The sequence below is a fragment of the Podarcis pityusensis genome (assembly GCF_964106645.2).
Source record: "Podarcis pityusensis genome assembly, chromosome: 9".
In the NCBI taxonomy this organism is placed as follows: domain Eukaryota; kingdom Metazoa; phylum Chordata; class Lepidosauria; order Squamata; family Lacertidae; genus Podarcis; species Podarcis pityusensis.
In genome coordinates, this window is record NC_138034.1 from 21,126,170 (window position 1) to 21,149,383 (window position 23,214).

Sequence of the window (23,214 nt, forward strand, 5' to 3'; positions counted from 1 at the left end):
AAGCAAAGTTCTTAACCCGAGGTTCTATTTCTGGGTTAGCGGAGTCTGTAACCTGAAGCGTCTATAACCTGAAGCGTATGTAACCCAAGGTACCACTGTAATGCCAATCCTGGCCCAACTGCACTGACTGCCAATTATTTTCCGGGCCCAATTCAAAGTGCTGGTTTGGACCTATAAAGCCTTAAGTGATTCAGGACCACAATACCTCCAGGACCACCACTCCCCATGTGAACTGACCCAGACCCTGCAATCATCACGTGAGGCCCTTCTTTGTGTACCTCCTCCACAAGAGGTCTGGAGGGTGGCAACACAAGAACGGGCCTTTTCTGCAATGGCTCCCATTTGTGCAATGCTCTCCCCAGGAAGGCTCACCTGGCACCATCATTATACACCTTTAGGCGACAGGCAAAAATGTTCCTCTTTAACCAGGCCTTTGGCTAATTAAACAATTGATGGCCTTTTAAACTGGAAAGTGGATTGTTTTTGTTTGTTATGTTATGTGCTTTTATGTTGTAAACTGCCTTATGATCCTCAGATGAATGGCAGTATAGGAAATTTAATCATCATCACCATCATCATCATAGGTACAAGACTGAGGACAAATGACAGGAGGGATATCACACGTCTGTCCCAGGCAAAGGCAGGAAATGGACTACGGGAGGGGGGAGGCATGATAAATGGACAAAGAAAAAAGCTGTTTTTCCTGTCTTTGGGTGTGAGGGAGTGATATAACACACCATGTTCTGTGTCTGCCACCTCTGAAAACAGCTGTTTTTATAGCATTACTTTTAAGGGTATAAGAGTTGTTGTTGTTTAAAAAGAACACTTCTGTTAGATATGACTTTTATTGGTTGGTAATTTTTGTGGATTGATTTTCAAGACCAAGGTAAATTATTCTCAGTATCAGCAACCAATTATTTACCTGCCAAAAAAAGAAGAAAAAAAAGAAATTCCCCCTGATCCTAATCTGCCCAATAAGTTCTCACAAATTAAATTTGGTCTCCAACCCTATCTTTCTAATAATCTCCCCAGGTTCATGATTATCTCTGAAAAAGGCAAAAAACAAATTCTTTGGCTGTTGCATCACTCGATGACTGAGCCACCATCACAAATCTAATCACCTAACACCATCTGAAGCACAATACTAGCCTAGCTTGCAATGTGCCAACTGATTAGGAAAGTGTGTATGGCAGGGGGAGTAATTACTAAAAATATTGATGGATTTATGTGCTGAGTATTCTCCTGCTACAGTTTATTTGGTTTAGAAAGACCCACTATCTGTCTGCTTTAGTGCAACTGTGTATTCGGGCCCAGAACTGGCCTTCAAGTACAATAAATGTAATCATCACTAACAGTCAGGGTTGCCTCCAGACAGTCAGTATTTTGAGATGGGATCAAGCACTTGCATGAAATTTAGGTCTGTGCAACTAAAGTGGATTAAAAAGCTTTATTGCCTAGCACAAAAAACCCACTTCTTGTTTTTTATTGACTTTTTGAGGTTAGGAAAGCAACAGGGAAATGTATTTAAATGTGTAGGTTGACTTACTGCTTAATGGGAAGATGTACAAACAAAATACAATAAAATCAGGATGGATGCTCATCATCATATAATCTCTCAACAGACAAACCAGAACAAATGTTCAAGAAAGAGCAAACATAGTCTAACCTCCTTGGGTAAGCTTTGCAGAAGCAAATCATGATAGATGTTGAATCATCAGGTCACCTGGAAGAGCTCTAGATAAAAGTGTAAGAGACACCATAACTAAACAGAATTCTGAATGCCATTTTGGTAGAAAAGTGCATTTTCCCATCAGAACACAGTACTAATCATCCGGTGAAAAGAAAACCAATATTTCTAAACTGCGATCACAAGAAAACACAGCCTCCGACACGGGGCACTCATTTGGACTAGAAGCAAACTGAAATGTTTGCTTTTGCTGTCAACTGGAGAGCCGAGAATTATTCCCTTCTTTCAAAATCCCATTTAGGGGGCAAGGTTTGAAAGCCAGGCAGCTCACTGCTACACTGAATCTGTCATTTCCTAATGAACTGGTGCTGCATCTTCATTCACAGCCTGTAGAGGGCAGTCAAGCAACATCAAATGAATCCTGCCAAGGTTTAAGTAATAACTGTAGGGCATGTCTGTGTTAAACCAACTATAATAGAAACTCTGAAGTTTTAATAGATGAATAAAATGATCACATCACATCACATCACTCCAACTTGATCATTTTCTTTAACTTGTTTAGCTATACTTACACTTGGGTAATATATCCTAGCCAGTCTTTCAGGTTGCTTTATTAATTAACTCTCTGCCTAATTTAAAGTTACTGCTAATTAATTTATATTTACTATCTTTTGCAAAAGGCTTCAAACTTTTCTGGAATTTCAAGCTCATTATCTTACCATTTCTGCAAGGGATAGTGGGTCAGATACAGTTCACTCAAAGAAAGAGGGAAATAAATTGCCAAAGACAGCTTTTATGCAGTAAAAATAACAACGAACATGTAAGTCAGCCAGAAAAGCAACAATGTTGGGGGGGGGGGGGGAAAGATTGGTATGCTAAACTGAAATCTAGCATGCAACTCAGAAATAATATCTAGATACCAGAAGAGGAAAATAGCTATGTTCATTTCTCTTAAAAGAATGACTCCCTTGCTCTCCATATTAGATTTACATTTCTCCTTCACTGTACAGTCGTACCTTGGCTCAGGCTCCTGAACGATCAAAAACCGGAAGTGATTGTTCCCGTTTTCAAACATTCTTTCGGAAGCTGAATGTCCGACGGGGCTTCCGCGGCTTCTGATTGGCTGCAGGAGCTCCTGCAGCCAATCAGAAGCTGCGCTTTGGAAGTCAACCGTTTCGGAAGTCGAAGCGGAGCGGATTCCGAGGTACGACTGTCTCATACCCAATTTTATATTAAATTCATAGAGGTTTTTGTATGATGTCCTCTTTAGGGGCTGAGGGACATGGAGATAAACAGTAGGAAAATATTTCACATTTTGAGGAAATTGAAATGTAATGGCCTGCAAGCAGGGCCTGCAAGAAAAATGCTGAAGAATTGGCTGCTCCTGTTCAGGGTTCCAGTAAGCCACGTCCCTTCCCTGAATACACCATTCCACTGCCCCCTCTCTTAGCAGTCAGTCAGCATTTTGTGCTCCCTGTGCATGCTCAGCTATGACACTCACCTGGGCAATTTATCATCTCTCAGCCTTAACTTGATTGGGAGAATAAAATGGACTAAGCCTACACACACTGCCCTGAACTCCTTGGAGGAAGAAGGCACTGAGTATATTTCTGCCCTAAGCTGTTCACAAAGAATAGACACAAATATTTGTCTTTTGTTTATGGGATTCACAATTTGCTAATCAAGAAGGGACAGTAATTCAGACCTCTAAGTAACCTCTTCTCCTAATTGCATGTAGGTAGAACTAGTTCTCAGGTGACCAAGCAATGGTAGCATTCCTCCTGCCCATCCCTTTTTTAGATCACAGTCATATTAGAAACGTGTGCAAGTGGGCTAGTGAATCTTTTGCAAGGGCCAATAAATCCTGTTCTGTTATTTGCAAAACTGGAATAACTAAACTGGGTCTAAACATTTTTAAAGCTGCAATATTGCGTTATAAAGCAGCACACTCCCCAGAGGGGGTGTTATTTCCCTTGGGTGGGCTCGCAAAAGACCCTGAAGGACATTAGTGGCGACAAGCACATCAGATTGCTAGGGACAGCATCTTGGCTGCCCTACAAAAAAATGGGGGGGGGGGGAGGTGAATTCAATGCTTGTATTATACGATTATCATCAGTTATAAGTCCTCCTGAGGAAAGATTTGATCAGAAAGCAGAGTATAAACCTTTTCAAAAATAAGTAAGCTACAGCTATAGGTTTAGTCCAGCATTTGTTTCCTGAACTCGAAAGAAAACTGAAGAGGATTTTGAAGAGAAACAACTGTTTTATCATTTAAAGTCAAAATGCCAACTGGGTTTTTCACCAGTTCCTCACTGCCACCTTGAGAGAGAGAACACAGCAGGTTATGAGACGCTCTAGACTCAGCCAAGACCTACTTCTGTCCTTCATACCACTGATTTCCTATTTGCTTAATGCCCAATTTTCTTTCCATAGATGCATTAATACATACATGTATGTATGTATATACGGAAAGAAAATTCAGGATTAAGCAAACAGAAATATACATACATTTTGTTTTGATTTGATTCGTTGTATTTCTGTGCTGCTTTCCATTCACATGAATCCCCAATCAGCTTGCAAACAATAAATAACAACGTAATAGAACATTACAGGTTCAGCATTAGTCATATTGCATAATCAACCAATCAGTAAAACAATTACAATCCGTAAAACACTATTAACCAACCAGCAGCTAAGAAGAGGAAGCTAAACATATATAATGTAAGCGAGCAGTACTGCAAAAAAGGCCCACAGCTGCATCACCTCAGTCAACAGCTGGCACCCCTAGTTTTTGGTGGGGTGTGTGTGTGATTTGCAAAACCCAAGTTTAGATAGCAAAGGCAAACATTTTAGTGGGAAGGAATTAAAAGTACACGTGCGTGAGAGTATGAGTGTGAAGAGCAAAATAGTTGGCAAAGGCCAAGTCATCCCTCATTTTGGAATGGTGATTAAGAACATACAGTCGGCTGACAGCAGGCCCAGCAGGCATCGAGCGAGACAAGCTGTTTTTCATCTTGCGCTGGGCACCGGCTTTGCGAGGAGGCTCTTGCGTAAAATGGAGCCCGTCCAGTTCTCAGCACTGACTCCAGCTCCTCACACTTGCACAGCATGGTAAAGAGCTAATTTCATGAAGGTGAAAATGAAAACGTCATATAATTGGAGAAGAGCTTGTGTGTGTGTGTGTGTGTGTGTGTGTGTGTGTGTGTAGAACTGAGATCAAAATAAGAAGGGGGAAGTATAGACAAAAGTGGCCTCTCTTGATAGAGAAGACACACAGAGATTAAGCTAGGGTCAACGGCCATGTCTCCTACTTCATTTTCAAGTGTAAAATCTGAACCAGTGACACATGACCTCCTCCCACCATTACCCTGGATCTGAAGAGCAGACATTTCAGTGCTGGTGAGAAGCAGGATGCTCTGGTTCAGAAAATAAAGAGGAAATGCCAGCTTGCCATATGCTTTTTAATAGGTGATGCCACCACCTTCTCCTCCTGTTCTTACTTCTCCTTCATTTCACAATATTCCCAACCAGCCCAAATGTGAAAGGGCAGACCCTATCTGAACAATAAAAGGGAGGAGATGGGAACATTCTTATTTTATTTGTAAGATCCGTTACCCACCCTTCACCACAAGGTTCCAGGGCAGATCCTGACCATTTCATATACAGTCAGAAAAACATTTAAAATAGTTACAATGATAAAATCAAGCAAGTAATAATGTTCCAATCAGAACAACAGATTGATAAATAAATACATTCTGTCAGTGGATGTGATGAAAATTCCTTTACTTGCTCTGTTAAGGATGTTGAACAGGCTTAAATTGGCAGATGATGGACCTGACCAAAAAAAAAGGTACCTTCTCCAACTTTTTATAAGATCTGAATATCTGGGCCCAACACAGCTGTATGTGTGTGCAGTGATGGGATTCTGCGCACATAAAACAGTGCCTAACCTCAATTCAGGCAGAGCTGGAAGACGTGCTGACCAAAGCAGGTTATCAGTAATGTAGTAAGAAGGAGAGCAAGAAGGGATGAATCAAGTCCCCTGCTCTTTCATCACCCATATTCTCCCTAGACAGGGGATCAGCATCCGTTGCATGAGCACCAACACAGAAGCAAACATCAATACACATTTGGCCCCAAGTCAGAACTCCCTAATGTAGTGCCCTCCAGATGTCTTTGAACTCCATCTCCCATCACCATCAGCTATGTTGATTGGGGTTGATGGAAGTTGCAGTCCCATAACATCTTGAGAGCACCAGGATGGGGAAGGTTACATAGGCACTTTTAAAATTTGGAATAATTTATCCCAGCAAAAATGGGAGGGTGGCCTCATCAGGCTGAAATCCCAAGCGCTACTACACCTCAGAGTAAGTCAAACAGAACTCAGTGAGACTTGCTTCAAAGTATGAATGCATAGGATTGCATTTTAAATGTATTTTCCCCCTCCCTGGCAATATCAAAACACTAGATCAAAACACTACAAGCAGCACTAGAAAAATCCAAGGAGGCTTGTCTCTCAAACTCACTTTCAGTCTAGTAGCTTCCCATCATGCTTCCATAGTCTTCATGACACACATAATTATAGGATTCTTCCCACAATCACACTGACTGTTCCTTGCAAATTCTGCTTCCTGCAAACCCCAAACAAAAGGTCCACCGTGGGAAGCTTTAGGCATAAGATTTACAATCAAAGGGAATGTGATCCTGCTTCTGGTGCTGAAGCACATGGTTACAGGATTTGACAGTAGTGGAATCAGTGGACATAATGCAGTCATACAGATGATGGAAAGAAATTTGATTGCTTGCGGTCTGGCGGTGCTCCAATAGAAGAAATGGCACAAAGACGAAGAACTGGAATTTAACAAGGCAATGTTTTTTAACAGTAGGAGTGGCACACTAATTTGTATCCTCTTTCCACTCTTGCCATTTATTTTCACAATGTTCGGCCAATATTTTATTTCTTTTAGTTGAAGGCTGCAGTGCACCCAACTAAGTATTCTAAGAAATAATATCACCACAATCCTCCTGGAAGCTTCTAAATTTACTTCCAGTGCTATCAAGAGTGAAACATTGACCTTTATCATTGGTCACAGAATCAAAGAAGTGTATAGTTGGAAGGGATCCTGAGGATCATCAAGTCCAAACCCCCGCAATGCAGGGATATGCAGCTGTTCCATACAGGGATCGAACCTGCAACCTTAGTGCTCTTACTTGATACATTGAGCCTTATATAGGTGCTGCAATGCTCCTGGTGAGCAACAGGCAAGCCCAGGCTTCCTTGCAGGACTGTGGCAGGAACAGTTCCATGCATCAAACGGGAATGCAATTTAACCTGTTCCCAAATATGTGAATGAATGGGAAAACCACTGCATGCATGAACGGTGCTTCGCGTACATTGGAATAAAGGTCAAGTTTGCATGCAACATGTTAATTCCTTTTCACACTTCCTCTTGCAATAGCTTTGCATGATCAATAGCCTCAAGTGATACATCTAGTCATGGATTATAGCTAGGGGAACTAGAATGAGCTCACCACTGGCAACTGTGTTTTTATTTTCTTTTATGCTAATGAGAAAATTGAAAAGGTTCTTGCATTAACATGCAGAAAGAAGAAAGGCTGTTTCAGGCTAATGAGAAGAATATGGGAACCTCCAGACTTTGTGGTGAGCCTAAAAAAGTTTTTTTTAATGCATTTATTTATTTTATTGCATTTATATCCCACCCTTTTCTCCAAGAAGCTCAATGTGGCGCACCTGGTTCTCCCCCTCCTCATTTCATCCCTACAACAACTGAGAATCAGTGACTGGCTGAGAGTCATGGCTGAGCGGAGATTTGAATACTTGGTCTAGTCAGGCACCCTAATAACATCAACATCATCCTGATTCTTAAAGAAGCCGTATCACTTGCTGTCATTGGAACCATTTGAAAATTAGACATTCTCCCCCTCTTGTCCATCTCAGATGAAGGGTAGGCAAATCCTCAGATTTTGCAATGAGCCTGTGCCACTGCTTCCCACTCCATCAGTTCAGACCTAGGGGAGGAGAGCTAGGGCTTGTTTCTTTGGCTGAGTTGGGCTTCAGGGCATTTGGAAAGCCTGCCAAGATCAGTGTGTTGTCATAAGCAAGACTTAACAATCTTCTTACAGTGATGCATAGGAGGAATTTGGCAAAATATCAGCTCCAATAGGTCCAAGGAAGCAGCTGAATTGCCACACAAAAAGGGTCAGAGAATGAAGAACTTGTTCAGATCCTACAAAGTGCGGAAGACACAACATATAAAAGAGTGACTAAAAACTACACTCACTTTATTTAACATGTTTTTGAGAGGTACCTCATTTTTTGATGATCAAACCTCCACACGGTTGTACAGGAAGCAACTAAATTCACTGAGCAAATCTGATAATTTCACTTAGTTCCCTTACATTACAGAAAAAGTAATTTCCATGGAGCTAATCATTAGCTTCGAGATGATCAACTGAGATTTAATGATAAGGGACAGACCTAACAAATGCTCTGACTTCCTCCATTAATGCAGACTTCTAAAACATGGTAGGCAGAATCATGACCCAATGACCAACTTCCTGACTTCTTGACAAGTGATGAGAAAAGCAATACTCAAATGGTATCCTGTAGCATTTTGTAATCAGCCATGAATGGATGTATACTAACAAATCTCCGCAAAAAACAAATGAACTAAAATAGCGCTTCATACCTGGAGTATGTTCAGCAAATTAGCTGGGCCAATTTAATTTGCATAATTTATTCTCCTTGTGCTAATCCCAAGAAGGGACATGGCTCAATGAGAAGCATTGAAGCCTTGGTCCTCCAACCATTCAGCTGTCACTCCAGCTGTATTCATGCATTCAAAAGAATGTGTGGGAGGGGCACAAACTCTGTAGGAGTGGAGGCGCAAGAATCAGGCCCAATCTCAGTCTTCTCACCTCCATCTACATTGATCTGGACAGTTTGAAGGAGACTTCTAACCTTGAGCTGTCAGGGTAGCTGATCACAATCTAAGCACGCTCAGCTGAATGTGCTTACAACCCCCCTTCAGACATTTCAGTTTCAAAATGAGAAGAGACATGGAGCACACCTGATGTGTGCAGGAACATTGAGGATGGGGGAAGCATGCACACCTGTTCCCCTCACACACATTTTTTTGGAACACATGGCAAAGATTTTGACTTCTGAAGATTCCCACATGCACTACCCACACGCAAGATTTGTCTTCCCAGCCATACTGCCTCAAAACTCTCAGAAGGGAAAAAAAATGAAAATGGGAATCTCAATACACTGTACTCCACTCCCAATGGTATGACCACATGCCTCAATTTCCTAAAAAGAGCTGCACATCACATCCTTTCCAGTAAAACAATAACACACTGCTACATATTTCAGCCCCAAATATATCCTGTGTCTTGCTGGCAGAGGTATTCTGGGCACCCTTGGAAGGAAAACTTTTAAAACTGTTTCCATATGTTGAAGGGAATTATGAACTTTTCACAACTTAATGCATCCTCAGTATCTGAAATACCTAAAAGCCCAAGGATGAACTACACAGAAAAACAACAACAACCGCCCACTGATATTTCCTATGCATTGATCAAATATGACTGTTTCAGAACAGTTCCATGCAGAAAGTTAATACTGCATGCTTATTAAAAAATATATATGTTTTGCTAAAAAAGTACAGAGATTCCAAGAGGAAAAATTCATATGAGAAATATTATATTAATATGTGGTGTACAATTACTTTGAAAACAACTTCGTGTCTAAGAGAGCTATACAAAAGAGTAGCTTCAGTCAGTGATGCATTCAGTAGTATCTAACTAAGCATTTCTGCTAGTGCAGGTACTATGGGGCATGCAGTGAACTCCCATACAACCCCAACATTTTCTAGGGAGGGTTGGAGGGAAACCCAGAACTCAGGGGATGCAGCACAGGGAGAGGAAGTTCTGTTGCACTGTCTAAAGTGCTTGCACTAGCAGAACTGTTTAGTCGAATACTGCCCATTAGGTTGTTCATAGCAAAAACTCCAAAATGCACTGAACACAGCACTCTGTATTCATCTTCTCTATTATACATACAGCTCCTGCCTTTTAATTACTTGGTGATTGGAGTAACTTCCGTTTTATGTTATTATTTTCAGGTGCAGCGACATCAGCTTCATTTAATTCATATCGTACCCTACAGCAAAGCTAAATCTCAATTTCACATTTGTTTTAAACGTTTTGAACTAGAAGCAATGAGTTAATTGTTTCTTATTTTAGATGTCCAGCTGCATTCTGCAGAAATGACTAAGCCTGCGGTCCTAATATTTACTTGGAAATGAATTTCACTGAAATTAATGGGACGTGTTCAGGGTCTTTGCCATGCCATACAGCAGGATGAACCTTAAGCCCTTTTCTCCCCCACTGCAGTAAATGGTATCCTCTTATTAAATGACAATATTTGTACAGCATTAAATCCTAGTAACAAAAGATTTATGCACAGACCAACATAAGGGAATGTGTTACTGGCTATTTTGCATAATAATCAGAACCGCAACCATTTAAAGCTGTTCCGATTGTTCCTGAACTTCAGCCCACCGAGAATAATACAGTTTCTCAGCAACAATAAGCCACATTCCAACTGCAAAGCCAATTCCATCATGCCAACCTGTCATTCTAAAAAAGAGCTGCAGTGGCCTGTTGAGAATTCACATGCTGAAAAAAAGGAGCTGATTGTGAAACCAAACAGTAACAAGGAGTCCTGGAAAGGAAATGTGTAACTTCATGGAAGAGCCACAAATGATTGACAGTTTGACAAATGTTGTAACAACTGTGATTCCTTAGTGGATGTCTTAAGAGCTGTTTCCGATGTTGCATGCATACTTGTATATTGGGCATACCTGTGGCATCCCCAAAAACATATGTGTTCTTCAAAAAAAAGTTGAACTTTTGTATGTGCCATGGGGATCTGGGTTCCGTATTGATGTGTAGACAAAATATATGCAGTTAAAAGCAACAACAACGTGTTATAGGGGAAACAGCAAATATACAAGGAATACAGGTATGCTCTCACTCAGCTATTTGCAACGTGAAAAGCAGTGCTTTATGTCCCCACGTATTTAGATTGCTTAATTGACAGGTTATTACATGGGGCTGTACCTCCCCTACAAAACAACAAGATCCAGTCTACACTACTGCAGGTTAAAATTTGCAGCTTTAAAGGAGCACCTCGTTAAATAGACTTGAGCAACATTTTCCACAGCAATCACTGAGTGCAAACAATAGAAGGAAGGCTGAAGAATGTTACGAAAAGCCCTGAAATTGTATTAAGATGTGGCAAAGATCTCTGAAGAAACCAGTCAGTCAACTTGTGAAATAATGAATGCCTTTTTTAAGTGTTTAAGTGTGTGTGTGTGTGTGTGTGTGTGTGTACACAAACATATGTAACCCAAAGAACCTGAAATTAAAGAGCACCCAACTGTTGCAATTTGTAAATGGAGCATAAAATGTCCTCTGAATATAGAAACTAATGAATTAACATTCAACTTGTATCTCACAGATAAACACAAACATGTGAGTTGACTACATAACTGATAAAGAACTGATAAATGTGACAACATTGACTGAAGGCAGATGATCAAAAGAGAAGACCAAAAAGTTCTGCTTCCAAGGGTATAAACGTACCTGCAAACAGAACATTGCCTCTGCGGCTGGAGAGCTGTAAACATTACAATCACCGAATAGTTGCGAGGCGGGGCCTTCACAAATCTTCTGAATTTGTCTCCATTCATGCGGATGACTGAGCGCCTTGAACTCCATTCCATAAGTTGTTCCACCTTCTCAGCTAAAAGGTTCTGAAATCAAGAACAAGCAGAACGGTTGCTGCTGCATTTTAAAACACAGCACGTCCCAGGAGGTAGCCCCAGTTCAGATAGTCTCCGTTTAATGGACTATCAAGTTAATAGAAACTTTCTCGTCTTATAGATCTTACTGGCAAGCTGCTGGAATATCGTTGTGGGAATGCCAGGGTTGGAAAAGGATATTGTAGTAACATAGGCCTACAAAGCTTTTCTGAGCAAGTAATCTTTTCAGGCACACAGAGGCTCCCATTCACAAAAATGTGTATTAAAAGGCTACCAAATGTGCATAAAAAAAAATAATATCTTAAGGGTTGCTTTATGTGCTACATAAATGGTACATATACACTGTTAGAAACTCAGATATATAAGCTAGGCACCAAATGGTTCCTTAAACCAGGGTTACAGTCACCAAAATGGAATGTCTAGTTGCCATTTTCGGGTTAGATGGCTCAAAGTCATATTTTCAATACAACCTTTCGGTTCCTAAAATTTGTTCTGATCGTGCAGATAAAATACCGCAGATAGAATTTTACAGGATGTGTTGTTAGTGTGTGAAAACAGGTAAGACCCAAGGTTCTCCAGGCATGCACCTCCAGATGTTGGAAATAACAGGTGCCATCCTAGCACCCGGGCATCTTCACTTGGTCACAAGTGGCTGCCAACCACATGCAAAATGTGCCTGGCGAATTTTGAATGCTGTGCTTACAGCGCCAATTTTGTAACATGCAAATACAGGAAAAATCAGGGACATGAAGCCCCACTACGCAACCAGGGTCAGACTCTGCCCTCTTTCAGTCAAGTATCACATCACTTTCCCAACAAACATTTAATGGTTACTGGCACAACTTGAATGCTGTAAAAAATCTCTCATTAAATAAACAAGGACGAAACTAGATATAAGGCAGCTGGGGTTCTGGCAGTAGGGCCAAGGCATCTTATTCCCTGCAAGCAGCAGGAATCACTGGCCTAATTTTAACAGCTCTGCAGTGCCACTACTGCAGATGGGTGGACAGCAATGTGGCAGATTACATCCCAGGAGGAATCAGGTGACTGAAAGAACCAATAAGGTCCCATGGGGACTGTAAAGCCGACAATGCTGGCCTAGCTCCACAATATACATAACTTGTCCCTTGGGAGCAGACTGAGCTGCTTTACCATCTGCCCAACTACTACCCACTACTTTGCGTGCTCAGCCTCTGGAACCCTTCACAGGCTTCCAGGCCAGCAATGCGGACAAGAGACAAGCTTCGGAACTGGAACTGTGGACCAAGACCACAAATCAACTGTCAAATTAAAAAAGGGAAATGTCACAACAGATATGCAATAATGACCTTGTGATCGTAATGTAGCAATTAACAAAAGAAAATTCCACAAATTTCAGGACTAAGGAAGTTATCCCTTCAGCTGTCCAATAATAATTGAAACTGCTGAGTAGAAGCATTATGTTAGATCCTTACCATTACTTATCAAAACTAGACTCTGAAATGATAGGCTATTGCTTACCACCAGACTCTAAGAAGTGCTCCCCCTCTCTATGGCTTCAGATAGCCCCAAACCCAAGTCTCGCAGCACTGGTATAGGCTTCTTGTGGGTGAATGGGGAGTGGGCAGAAAAAGGGTCAAATGTATTTTTTCCTTACCAAACTGCTGCAGGACTTTCCCTTCTGCACTGGAGGGCTACTGACCCTAAAGTTGATGGGCTGAGAGAATGCAGTTCTGGAGAAGAAAAGGCATCCCCCAACTCAAATTCTCTGCTTCCAGGATACTTACTACAAGTTTTTAGGGGCTTACAGGTTAATTCCCGTCCCATTTTCCTGTGGGTGTGTTTTCAACTCACATATTAACACTGTGCCTCACGGTTCCCAGCCATAGATTTGATTGTAACACGTACACAGTTTGCATGACTTCTGATTTCACTAAACTCTTTCTCTTTATATGTTTAACTGCCATAAACAATCTGAAAGCTCACAGGTCCCTTCCATTCAGTTCTGGTTTTTGTTTTTTTTTTAAATTAAATGTTAGAGTTATTTTCTTTTAATTCACAAATATATGCCCTTCTGCATACCTACAATGTCCCCCGAATACAGTGGTACCTCAGGTTACATACACTTCAGGTTACATACATTTCAGGTTACAGACTCCACTAACCCAGAAACAGTACCTCAGGTTAAGAACTTTGCTTCAGGATGAGAACAGAAATCGTGCAGCGGCAGCAGGAGGCCCCATTAGCTAAAGTGGTACTTCAGGTTAAGAACAGTTCCAGGTTAAGAACGGACCTCTGGAACGAATTAAGTACTTAACCCGAGGTACCACTGTATGTAGAATCCAATACCCTAATTTTGAAGGAACAAGTTTCACTTCCAAACTGATCCGCACTCAGCCATCTGAGTACACTCTTATAGGGAATTATTCTAATTTCAGTAACAGCCACGTAATAGCACCACCATTTTTTCTTAAAACTTAGATTCACAATTAAGTTTTAGTAAGAGGCTGAGAGGAAGAGATTTTCTGAAGGCAGAAGATGAGTTTGATAGTAACACACAAGGCACATTACCCAATCTTTCTCCCATCCAGAGCGAGGAACAATTGACCTCTGCCATTCACAGGTGACAAATTGAGGGTAGATATTTCAGGAGCGGGTGGCTTGCAATTGCATCAGGGAGTCCTTATGGTTTTTCCCTTGCACTTTTCCTTCTCCCCCTCCCCCCTATTTTAAAGCACCTATTACAGGCACTACCTCCATTCTTCCTTCCTAGACTGACCATGGGAAGGAAGAACAGCTGGCGGTGAGCAGAGCTCTGTTGTTGCTACCAAAACCACCAGTAGTTTCAAAAGGGTCTGGTTTTTTAAAAAACTTAAAAGCCCCTTCTCCTAATCATTTCATCACTCTCCTTTTGTTTCACTTCAGTAATTCAACTGACATGCCCCCCTCCCAGACCACAACCAAGCCTCCAAAATGAAATGAGATCGGTATTGCCCTCTATTAAGCAGACAAAGCTCCTATCTGCCAGTGGATTATACTTGTGAACCAGGGAAAAGAACACTGTTGGATTACATAGTGACTGCACATACTATGCCTCTCTCTGCTGTAAGGTTGGGAGACAATACACAGATGACAATAAAACGGCCCGTTTCTGGAAGCCTTTTGCTTTTGAATACAAAGTACTCCAGGCTAGAGAGAGAGCACTCTCAGCAAATGAGCCTATTCTATGAGGAAGAGGGAAGCGCCCAGGACAAAGTCAGTTAGGCCAGCCATGTCAGTTAGGCAACTGTGTTAGTTTGGCAGCAGGGCTGGGAGCCTAGTGCAGACGACTCTCCATTGCCCGCTTTTTTTGCCTAACCAATTCCAAACTCCAAATCCAAGAAACTCAACAAGACCAACAAGGATGCAGGTAGAATACCAGCAGGGGGTGGGAGCTCTGTATTGTGCACAATATCCCACGAATGACTCTCTGCCCCCTGGACAGAGGTTGTGGCTGCGTGCTCAGTACAATAAGCTCCTGACCCTCAAGGAACAATTCTGTCCCCTCAAGGCAGCTGAGAAAGTTAGAGGGATTGGTGAATGAAGCTTTGATAAATGGGACAGTGGTAACTTATTCCCAGGGTGCCAGTTCCTCTGCTTGGGGAAGGAGAGTATAACTCTGAGGAACAGGAAAATGGTCTTCAGGAAAACTTGGGTCTTCAGTTGTTTTTGGACTACAACTCCCATCATCCCTAGCTAGCAGGACCAGTGGTTAGGGATGATGGAAATTGTAGTCCAAAAACAACTGGAGACCCAAGGGAAACCCTGCTGTAGAAGGAACCCATTTCTTGGGAGGCAAACAACTATTCCCTCACATCAAGGATACTTCTCCAAGGAGTGGGGATCTCCTAGTAGTGGGTGACTTGTTCATTAGAGATATAGTTAGGTTTGTGATGGGTATGCTGAATGCATGGCAACTTGCCTGCATTGTACAAAGGCTGCAAATGTCAGGTTGCACCCACATGGTTTGCTGGACAGTGGTCCAACACAGTCACACTGGACTTCAAAAGAGAAAATGTCTAAAAAATGATGGATCTGATGAAAAGGAAAATTGAAAGGCAAAGCAAAGAGAGTCAAATCTCCCAAGAACAGTTGGGGGTTATTCAAAATCACAATAATAGAAGCTCAACTAGAATCTATACTACAGATCAGAAAAAGTACGAGCGGTGCCAATATGATGTCAATGTGGTTAATGAGCAGTCAAGAAACTATTAGAGGTTACACAGCTTCCTTCAGAAAATGGAAGTCTTGTCCAAATGAGCGGAGCAAACGGAACACAAATTCTGGCAAAAGAAATGCAAGCTGGCAATAAGGATGCTAAAAAAATAATTTGAGGAGCACATTGCTAAACAAACAAACAAACAAAGACCAACAAAAGATTATGTAAAGACATTAGTAGCAGGAGACCAGCTAGGGAGGCAGTAGAACCTTGGGATGACAAGAGAGTCAAATTTGTGCCAAAGGAGGAAAAGGAGATTGTAGAGAAGGTGCATCAATTCTTTGCATCTATCTTTACAGAAGATACAAGTCAAATCCCTGTGCCTGTACTAACTTTTCCAGGAAGGGAGTCAGAGGCCAACAGTAGCGACGAGTTGCTGTTCTAAGCCAGGGGTAGGCAACCTAAGGCCCGTGGGCCGGATGCGGCCCAATCGCCTTCTCAAGCCGGCCCATGGACAGTCTGGAAATCAGTGTGTTTTTACATGAGTAGAATGTGTCCTTTTATTTAAAATGCATCTCTGGGTTATTTGTGGGGCATAGGAATTCGTTCATTTTTTCCCCAAAATATAGTCTGGCCCACCACATGGTCTGAGGGATGGTGGACCAGCCCACGGCTGAAAAAGGTTGCTGATCAAAACCTAACAAAAATGTTAACTAGTCACTATGATCGACTTAGGAAGGACTGGAAAGGGATCCAGGGAGAAACTATGAAATTACACTGGCTAGTTTAATGCCTTTTCTGAGAAAACTGGTGGAAAGTATTTGTTAAAGATAGAATTACAAAGCATATAATAGAATAGGCAGGGTATGTGTTTGCTTTTATACATTTTAAGCTGTTCTAAACGTACTTGAATTTTTTTAGATGGCTTTTCATAGTTTCTGCATATTTTAAGTATGTTTTGAATTGATTTTAAATTATACTGTTATAACGTTTTGAGGGCTGCTTGGGGAGGAAGGTCAGGAAACAAATTTAATAAAGAAATAATGCAGATGGTATCTCCTGTGTCATTTTTCAAACAAAAGCTGATCCAGAGATGCAGCCTTCAAACCATACCCTTGGTTTGACTCGGAGACTCGGGATTTAAGTCAAAGAAGAAAAACACCCCCCAAAACCATTGTTTAAAGTATTTTATGGGTCTGGGGCACCAATTTCCTTGCCTCAGTAAATGTGGTCCTATGTTAATACACTGCAAAACTTGAGGTTTAGACTGAAGAGGATTAACAGAGCCAGGAGTACTCCTGGTGACTTAATAGTCCCTTGTCAATGAGGCTGGGTACATCCTTTGTTCGGGACACAACAGGCAAATAGGTACATAACCCAAGATGACTAGGAGATAGTTGGAAAAGATGACTCACCCTTGCTCCCCACTGTAGCCAGGGAGAACAAACAAACTAGCTGAGTAGTAACCAACAGAAGCATTTTTCAGGAGAAAAACAGAAAATGAAGCAGAGAGCTAGGCTCTGAAAAAGTATCAGTGCGGGATGGGGTGCTTTTCTCTGGAGATCTGAAACAGGGCCGTTTCTTTAGCTGTCTGCTGGAGTGTAACACTATGTCTCCACATACTCTCAACCAGTGCTATTTTTCTAGAATAATAGGTGCCAGAACTCCCCATGAATGCCTCCTTTGTTCTCTTATAATGGCAATGGCACCCACCTAGGAGGTGCCAGAACTGTGTTCCCATGAGTTTCTGTTGAAAAAAAGAGCCCTGCTCTCAACTTTTACATTTATAGATCAACTCAAATATTACACAAAAGGCCGTAAGATGCAAGTAAAATCTTCCAAAGGAATCCAAACCAAGACTAAGCGCTGTTACCCTGGTGTTATCAAGATGCTTTGCTTTACTGCCATTTCAAGTGTACCCAAGTGCCTTGACCACCAGTGAAGCCTAGTGTAGCAGGAGAACACAAGCTTGCTCCATCTTCCATGTGATTTTAGATATTTGAAGATGGCTATAATATCCACTGGTGGAGGAACGGGAGTGTGGAGGGAGTGGACCACCCTCGGCACCACTATTCTGGTAGGGTGCCATCGCAGCGGGCCCCCCGGACACGTGTCACGCACCCACGTATGCACCAGGTGTCATGCCCCACAGGCGGCGCGCCACGCTCCCAGAACGCACGCCACGCCCCAGGGGGGCACCAGCCACGCCCCTGCCTGCTCTCCACCTCCAGTAGTGGAGCATGCAGCTTCACCACTGATCATATCTCCTCTCAGTCTCCTCTTTACCAGACTAAACGTATCCAGTTCTCACAACTGTTCTAAGGATTGATTTCCAGACCCTTGATCATCTTGGTCACCTCCTCTGCACATGTTCCAGCTTGTTAATATCCTTCTTAAATTGTGGTGCCTGGAACTGGACAAAGTGCTTGAGGTGGGGTCTGATCAAGGCAGAATAGAGCTGTAGTATTACTTCGCTTGATGAGGGCACTGTACTTCTGCTGATGCAGCCTAGAATAGAATTAGCTTTTTTCTCCTGCTGCACTCTACTGCTGAAGCTCCTATGAAGCCAAGCCAAGTGTCCCTCATTTCATATTTGTGCTGCTGGTTCTTCCTGCCTGACACCTGACCCTACTGAAATTCATTTTGTTAGTATGGACCCAGTTCTCCAATCAGTTAAAGTCACCATGAATCCTGATTCTATCTTCTCCAGCATTAGTCACCTCTCCCAGTCCAGTGTCATCCACAAATCTGATAAACAACCCCTCAATGTATTTATCCAAGTTGTTCATCAAAAATAGTTACACGAGGATGTGAGAATGGTTCTAAAAAAAATATGCAGGCAAAATACACACTGGTTTTTTGTTTAACTTAAGGATAGACCTGGAAAATCTAGCAGCAGGATCCACAGCAGATAAATGAATATGCAAAAACCACATGCTTTCCTATGGTAAATGCAATCTGTAACAATGGCAGCCGGGAACAACTGATTCTCATTGTGTCACACTGAAGATGGTATTAACAGATAGCACCTCACTGGCTTTGCGATTTAACACCTGTAACAATTTGAAAAGTACTTTTTCTTTTGACCATGCCTGTGATGTTTCGGCCTTATTGTAGATCTGCAGCAACCCCCCTTCCAAAAAATAAAAAAATCAATTACCAACACAAGGTGAAAAGGTACATTAAGAATTGTCATCAAAATATTAACTTGTCTAAAGCATCTGAACATATGGTTTAGAAGATCAATAAAACTATGGAATCCAAGCATTTAAGTATACCATAAAATATGTAGTCAAAGTAGGCTCGTCAGCCAGATGGCTACCTACCAGGTCTTTATTTTAAAAATGCCATCTGAAGAGTGACTACATCAGTATTTGCATACAGAACATTCTAGATTAATGGCTGGCTACCAATTGCTGCAAAAATGGTTTTGGGCTCCATGCCTTTGCAGGAATACCTATCTACAAGTTACATCCCTGCAATATTAGGACAATATTAACAGCTTGCGACATTGTGCCAGTTAGTGCAACCCATCTTAGAATTTCTTTTCTGGCTCTGCAAAGTTAATTAGTATCAGCTGGTCATTTCAAATGCTTATGATGGAAGCAGGCAAGAGCTGAAGTTGATATGACAGAATCATGGTGCATACACTTTGCTTTTGTCATGATATGACCCCAGTTTAACTGGCTCTATATGTTGTTCAACATGTGAAGTTGTCTTTGGCTCAACTGCCATTGTTTCAACTAGTCCAGTAGTGCCCATTCTGAAGGATGGAGGTTCTCCAAGAGCTTTCCCAGGCTTGCTACCTGCGACCCTTTTTAACTAGATCTGCTGAGCACTGAACATGAGATCTTCTACATCCCCTTGCTCAAATCACAGACTCTTTTAACACCAAATGCTCCAATTAAAGCTTCTTGATTTTTGAAATATTATTGTTCCTCAGGCAAGGCATTTTAAGTGTTTTGTACTCAAAAAGCACTCTTTGCACTCTTATTAATGAATAACATTAATAACATGCAAGTGTTCTTGTTTAGGGTACCAGCTAGTTATTCATTTTTCTCCTCCTACTTCCCATTACATTTTACTTTTCCAATTGCTACCGTTCATTCTGTGGCAACTGAGTATGCACAGTATTCATTGTGCTATTGTTTTGGGCTGGAGTGGTATATTCAGTTTTCAAATTATTATTATTTTTAAAAAAGGATTTTTAGTTTTAGTTTTTAGTTTTGTCTCTCATTTTAGCTACAATCCTAGATGCAACTGACTTTATTAAAAAGAAATTATTTCAGTTGTAACACCATTTACAGAACTACCCTACAGACCGCCCTCCACAAGAAATGAAGAGCAGCATGTTTTAAGGACTTTACATCAGTGGTTTTTATCAACTGCTCTAAAAAAAGAGAGACTCAAATTGCTTCAGTAAGTAACTAACCACAATCTACTCCAGCAAGGTCAAAATGTTCTCCTTGTTTTATTGGCCACCACCCTTCGCAACCTGCTTCATGAACAAGTCGAACTCATTAATCCAAGATTTTTGCTGCATGACCCATTAACAATTTTACTATGGAAGTGCGTTAGCCAATACTGAGAAAGAAAGTAAATTGAGAGTACATGCTGTTCAGTCCAGGATAACATTAATGCAGCAAGGGCAAGGTGTTGTACTCAGTGCCCAAAGAAGAGAAAGGGCAAGATGATGCAACAACTTAGCTGCAGAAACAGTGAGCCAGTGTACAAAGAAGAACCAACAGATTGCTGGCTTTGGTAACAGTCTGGGAGGGAAGCTCTCTTTGAATACTGGATACCAGAGACTACAACCACAGAAATCGGTCATCACTTTCATGCACTTCATGTGAGCTTCCCAGAGACATTTAGACCAACACTCTGAAGGAAAGAGAATGCTGGACTGGGTTTGCTCTGATCCGGCATTACTCTTCTTATGTTCTCATAAAAAGAGAGAGTCAAATACCACTAAGAAGCAACCTATTTTTAAGGAAACTAGGTATATGGGTCGCCAATTCAAACAGAAGTGCTGTGTTATGTGAGATCCTTGAACTGTTGCAAAGAGATCTGAGGCAAGCAGAGGTCCCCCCTGCTTCAGTTCTTCAGGCACACACACACATAGACCTCCATTATCTGCTACCCCATACACTTCTCCGAAGCAAAAGTATAGGGTTTTTTTGTCCTTAGGGGTGGAATGGGGTAGCAGCCAAGAAGAGGATTTCCACCCTTTGGCTTCGTGCTCAAATGTCTGAAGAGTCTTCTCAAGGCTTTTGACCTCAATAATCAAGGGTACAAATGTAGGGGCACATAGCTGTCTGTCCTTCTCTAAAAGAAACTTTAAATTCATCTCTTACATATGTCATTTTATAGGGAAAAAAGTGCCATTACTTTCTGATTATGTAGTTTCAAACCTGCAGGTGTACTTTTTTATTTTAAAGAAACCTGAATTTAGCCATTAATTATATTTATCTATCTATTCATTAGCGGAAATAAAATTTCCCAAGCAATTTCCCTTCATCACTTGTTGTAATGAAAAAAAAGAGGCTACAATCTTCATGCTACACTTCTTGGAAAAGCTGGAAAATAACCACTTTACACCTAAAGGACATACACAAGTGAAAGATGAACTAAATAGTTACATTCACTATTTTCAAGTGATCCAAGTTCAGATGCCATGTCTTCTGAACGTATTTTTTTTGGGGGGGGGGGGGGAACGAACTAAGCAAGTAGTTGTGTAAAAAGAAAAATTCTATTTGGTCAGTGACACCGAAAAGAAAGGTCTTGGAAGCCCATGTACCAGTTCATAAAACAAAGGAAGACAAAGTAATTTGAAAGATAAGATAGAAATCATACGACTCTGAAAGGTAAATATTTGCAAAACTGAAAAAAGATACTGGAAACTTTACTGAATTGTCTAGAATTAAAGTCTCCTGTGTTGTTACACAAAGGGATCCAGGTGCAAACCTGTTCTATGTACAGAAGCAGAATCTCTGGTTTGTAAATCACTTATGAGACGTGCATACAAAATTATAGCATAAGAAATGGACACAGTTAACCGAATCAGAGCATAAAGATATTACGATTTCCCATAACTACTGCTAATGTAAAATGCATTAGAGCACTTAACTGCTGGAGTTCCAAACCATTGGCTCAGTGTGACATTAACACAGTTTGACAAGAGATATTGTCTTCAGCATGAATCAATTCTTTCTCATTATATGCATACATGTAAACAGATTGCTATAAGGCTTACCAATATCTTGTATGTAAGCCATTGCATATGCCATACTAAAACTGACCCTGAAATGTGGTACCAACATACTACCTAGAAGTGGACGAGGAGGATACCAGAGAGGCCATAACTGCCAAGTAATGTACCAAGCAATGTAGTTCCTTCTTCTCTTCCAGTCAGTTAATGCAGCTGCCATAGAGAGCCAGACCACTGGTCCATCCTATCCCAGTTATTGTATGCTTTGTTAGTTCTTCTTCATGGTCTCATTCATTTATTAAGTACACTTACAGTCCGCTCATCCTTCATACCTCTGAGAGCATACAGATTACATGAGCTTTCTCAAGCAGTCTACCATCCTGAGACCCACAGTTGTTTATGTGCCCCCTGATCATACTTGGGGTACTCAGAGATAGCACACTCATTTTTAGAGTCCCTGAGTTGGAACATGGGAGTCTCTTCTTTCCATACCAGATCTCTGCAAACCAAGAAGCAAGGGGGAAAGACTAGGGGAAAACTCAATGACCTGCAAGGGGTGAGGGGAATCTGATGCACCAGAATACGATGCTTAGGTTACAAATATATGGGTGTTGGTTATTAGCCTCTAAGTTGAAATCCCAAGTGCTAGCCTGGTGCTTTTCCAACATGCAACTGTAATTCACAGTCTGAATGCCAGCTTTTAAAACCTGATTTATTGTTATTAAACTCATTTTTTCTTAGTTTGTACATGTCTGTCTTTATGGCATCAACCTGATGTCTCTTAACTGTTGCTTCAGTGTATTATTAAAAATGTGCAATTTTCCATACTCCATTTCCCATCTAGGCTCTATAAATAATTCTGGATCTCCATACTCCTCTCCTCCTTTTACTAATTACCTCTAATAAGTATCATTTGTGACTATCACTTCAGCAATGCCATATAGACAACACAGAAAACCGACAGTAAATTTAAAAAGTCATCTTCTGATTCTACCTGAACTGGAATTCCAGAATGCTTTCCATTGTACTGGAAACTAGGGGAAAGAACGGCAACCAGAAAATCAGTACGAACCAAACACACCAAAATGGTTGTTGGTAATGGCCATCACAAAGCTTACAGATGCAACATGTAAGGGGCAGCCCACTAGTGCCAAGTAATATGATAAATGGAATGGCAGGAAGAAAAAAATATTGCTAGTCTTTGAATTAGGAAAATTACTGGTCTTTACTGGTCGTGTAAACATTCCAAAGCAAACCAAGAATTTGAGGCATAGATTAGATGGTATTTAGA

General features: G+C 41.2%; 1 protein-coding gene across 1 annotated transcript in view; it reads right to left on the reverse strand.

The window, feature by feature from the left end:
• Positions 1-23,214, reverse strand: part of TUSC3 (tumor suppressor candidate 3) — a 123,404-nt gene that overhangs the window by 71,195 nt on the left and 28,995 nt on the right. The window contains exon 2 of the mRNA XM_081020149.1: positions 11,360-11,529. Coding sequence (XP_080876275.1) covers positions 11,360-11,529 — 170 coding nt within the window. The remainder of the gene's footprint in view (positions 1-11,359; positions 11,530-23,214) is intronic.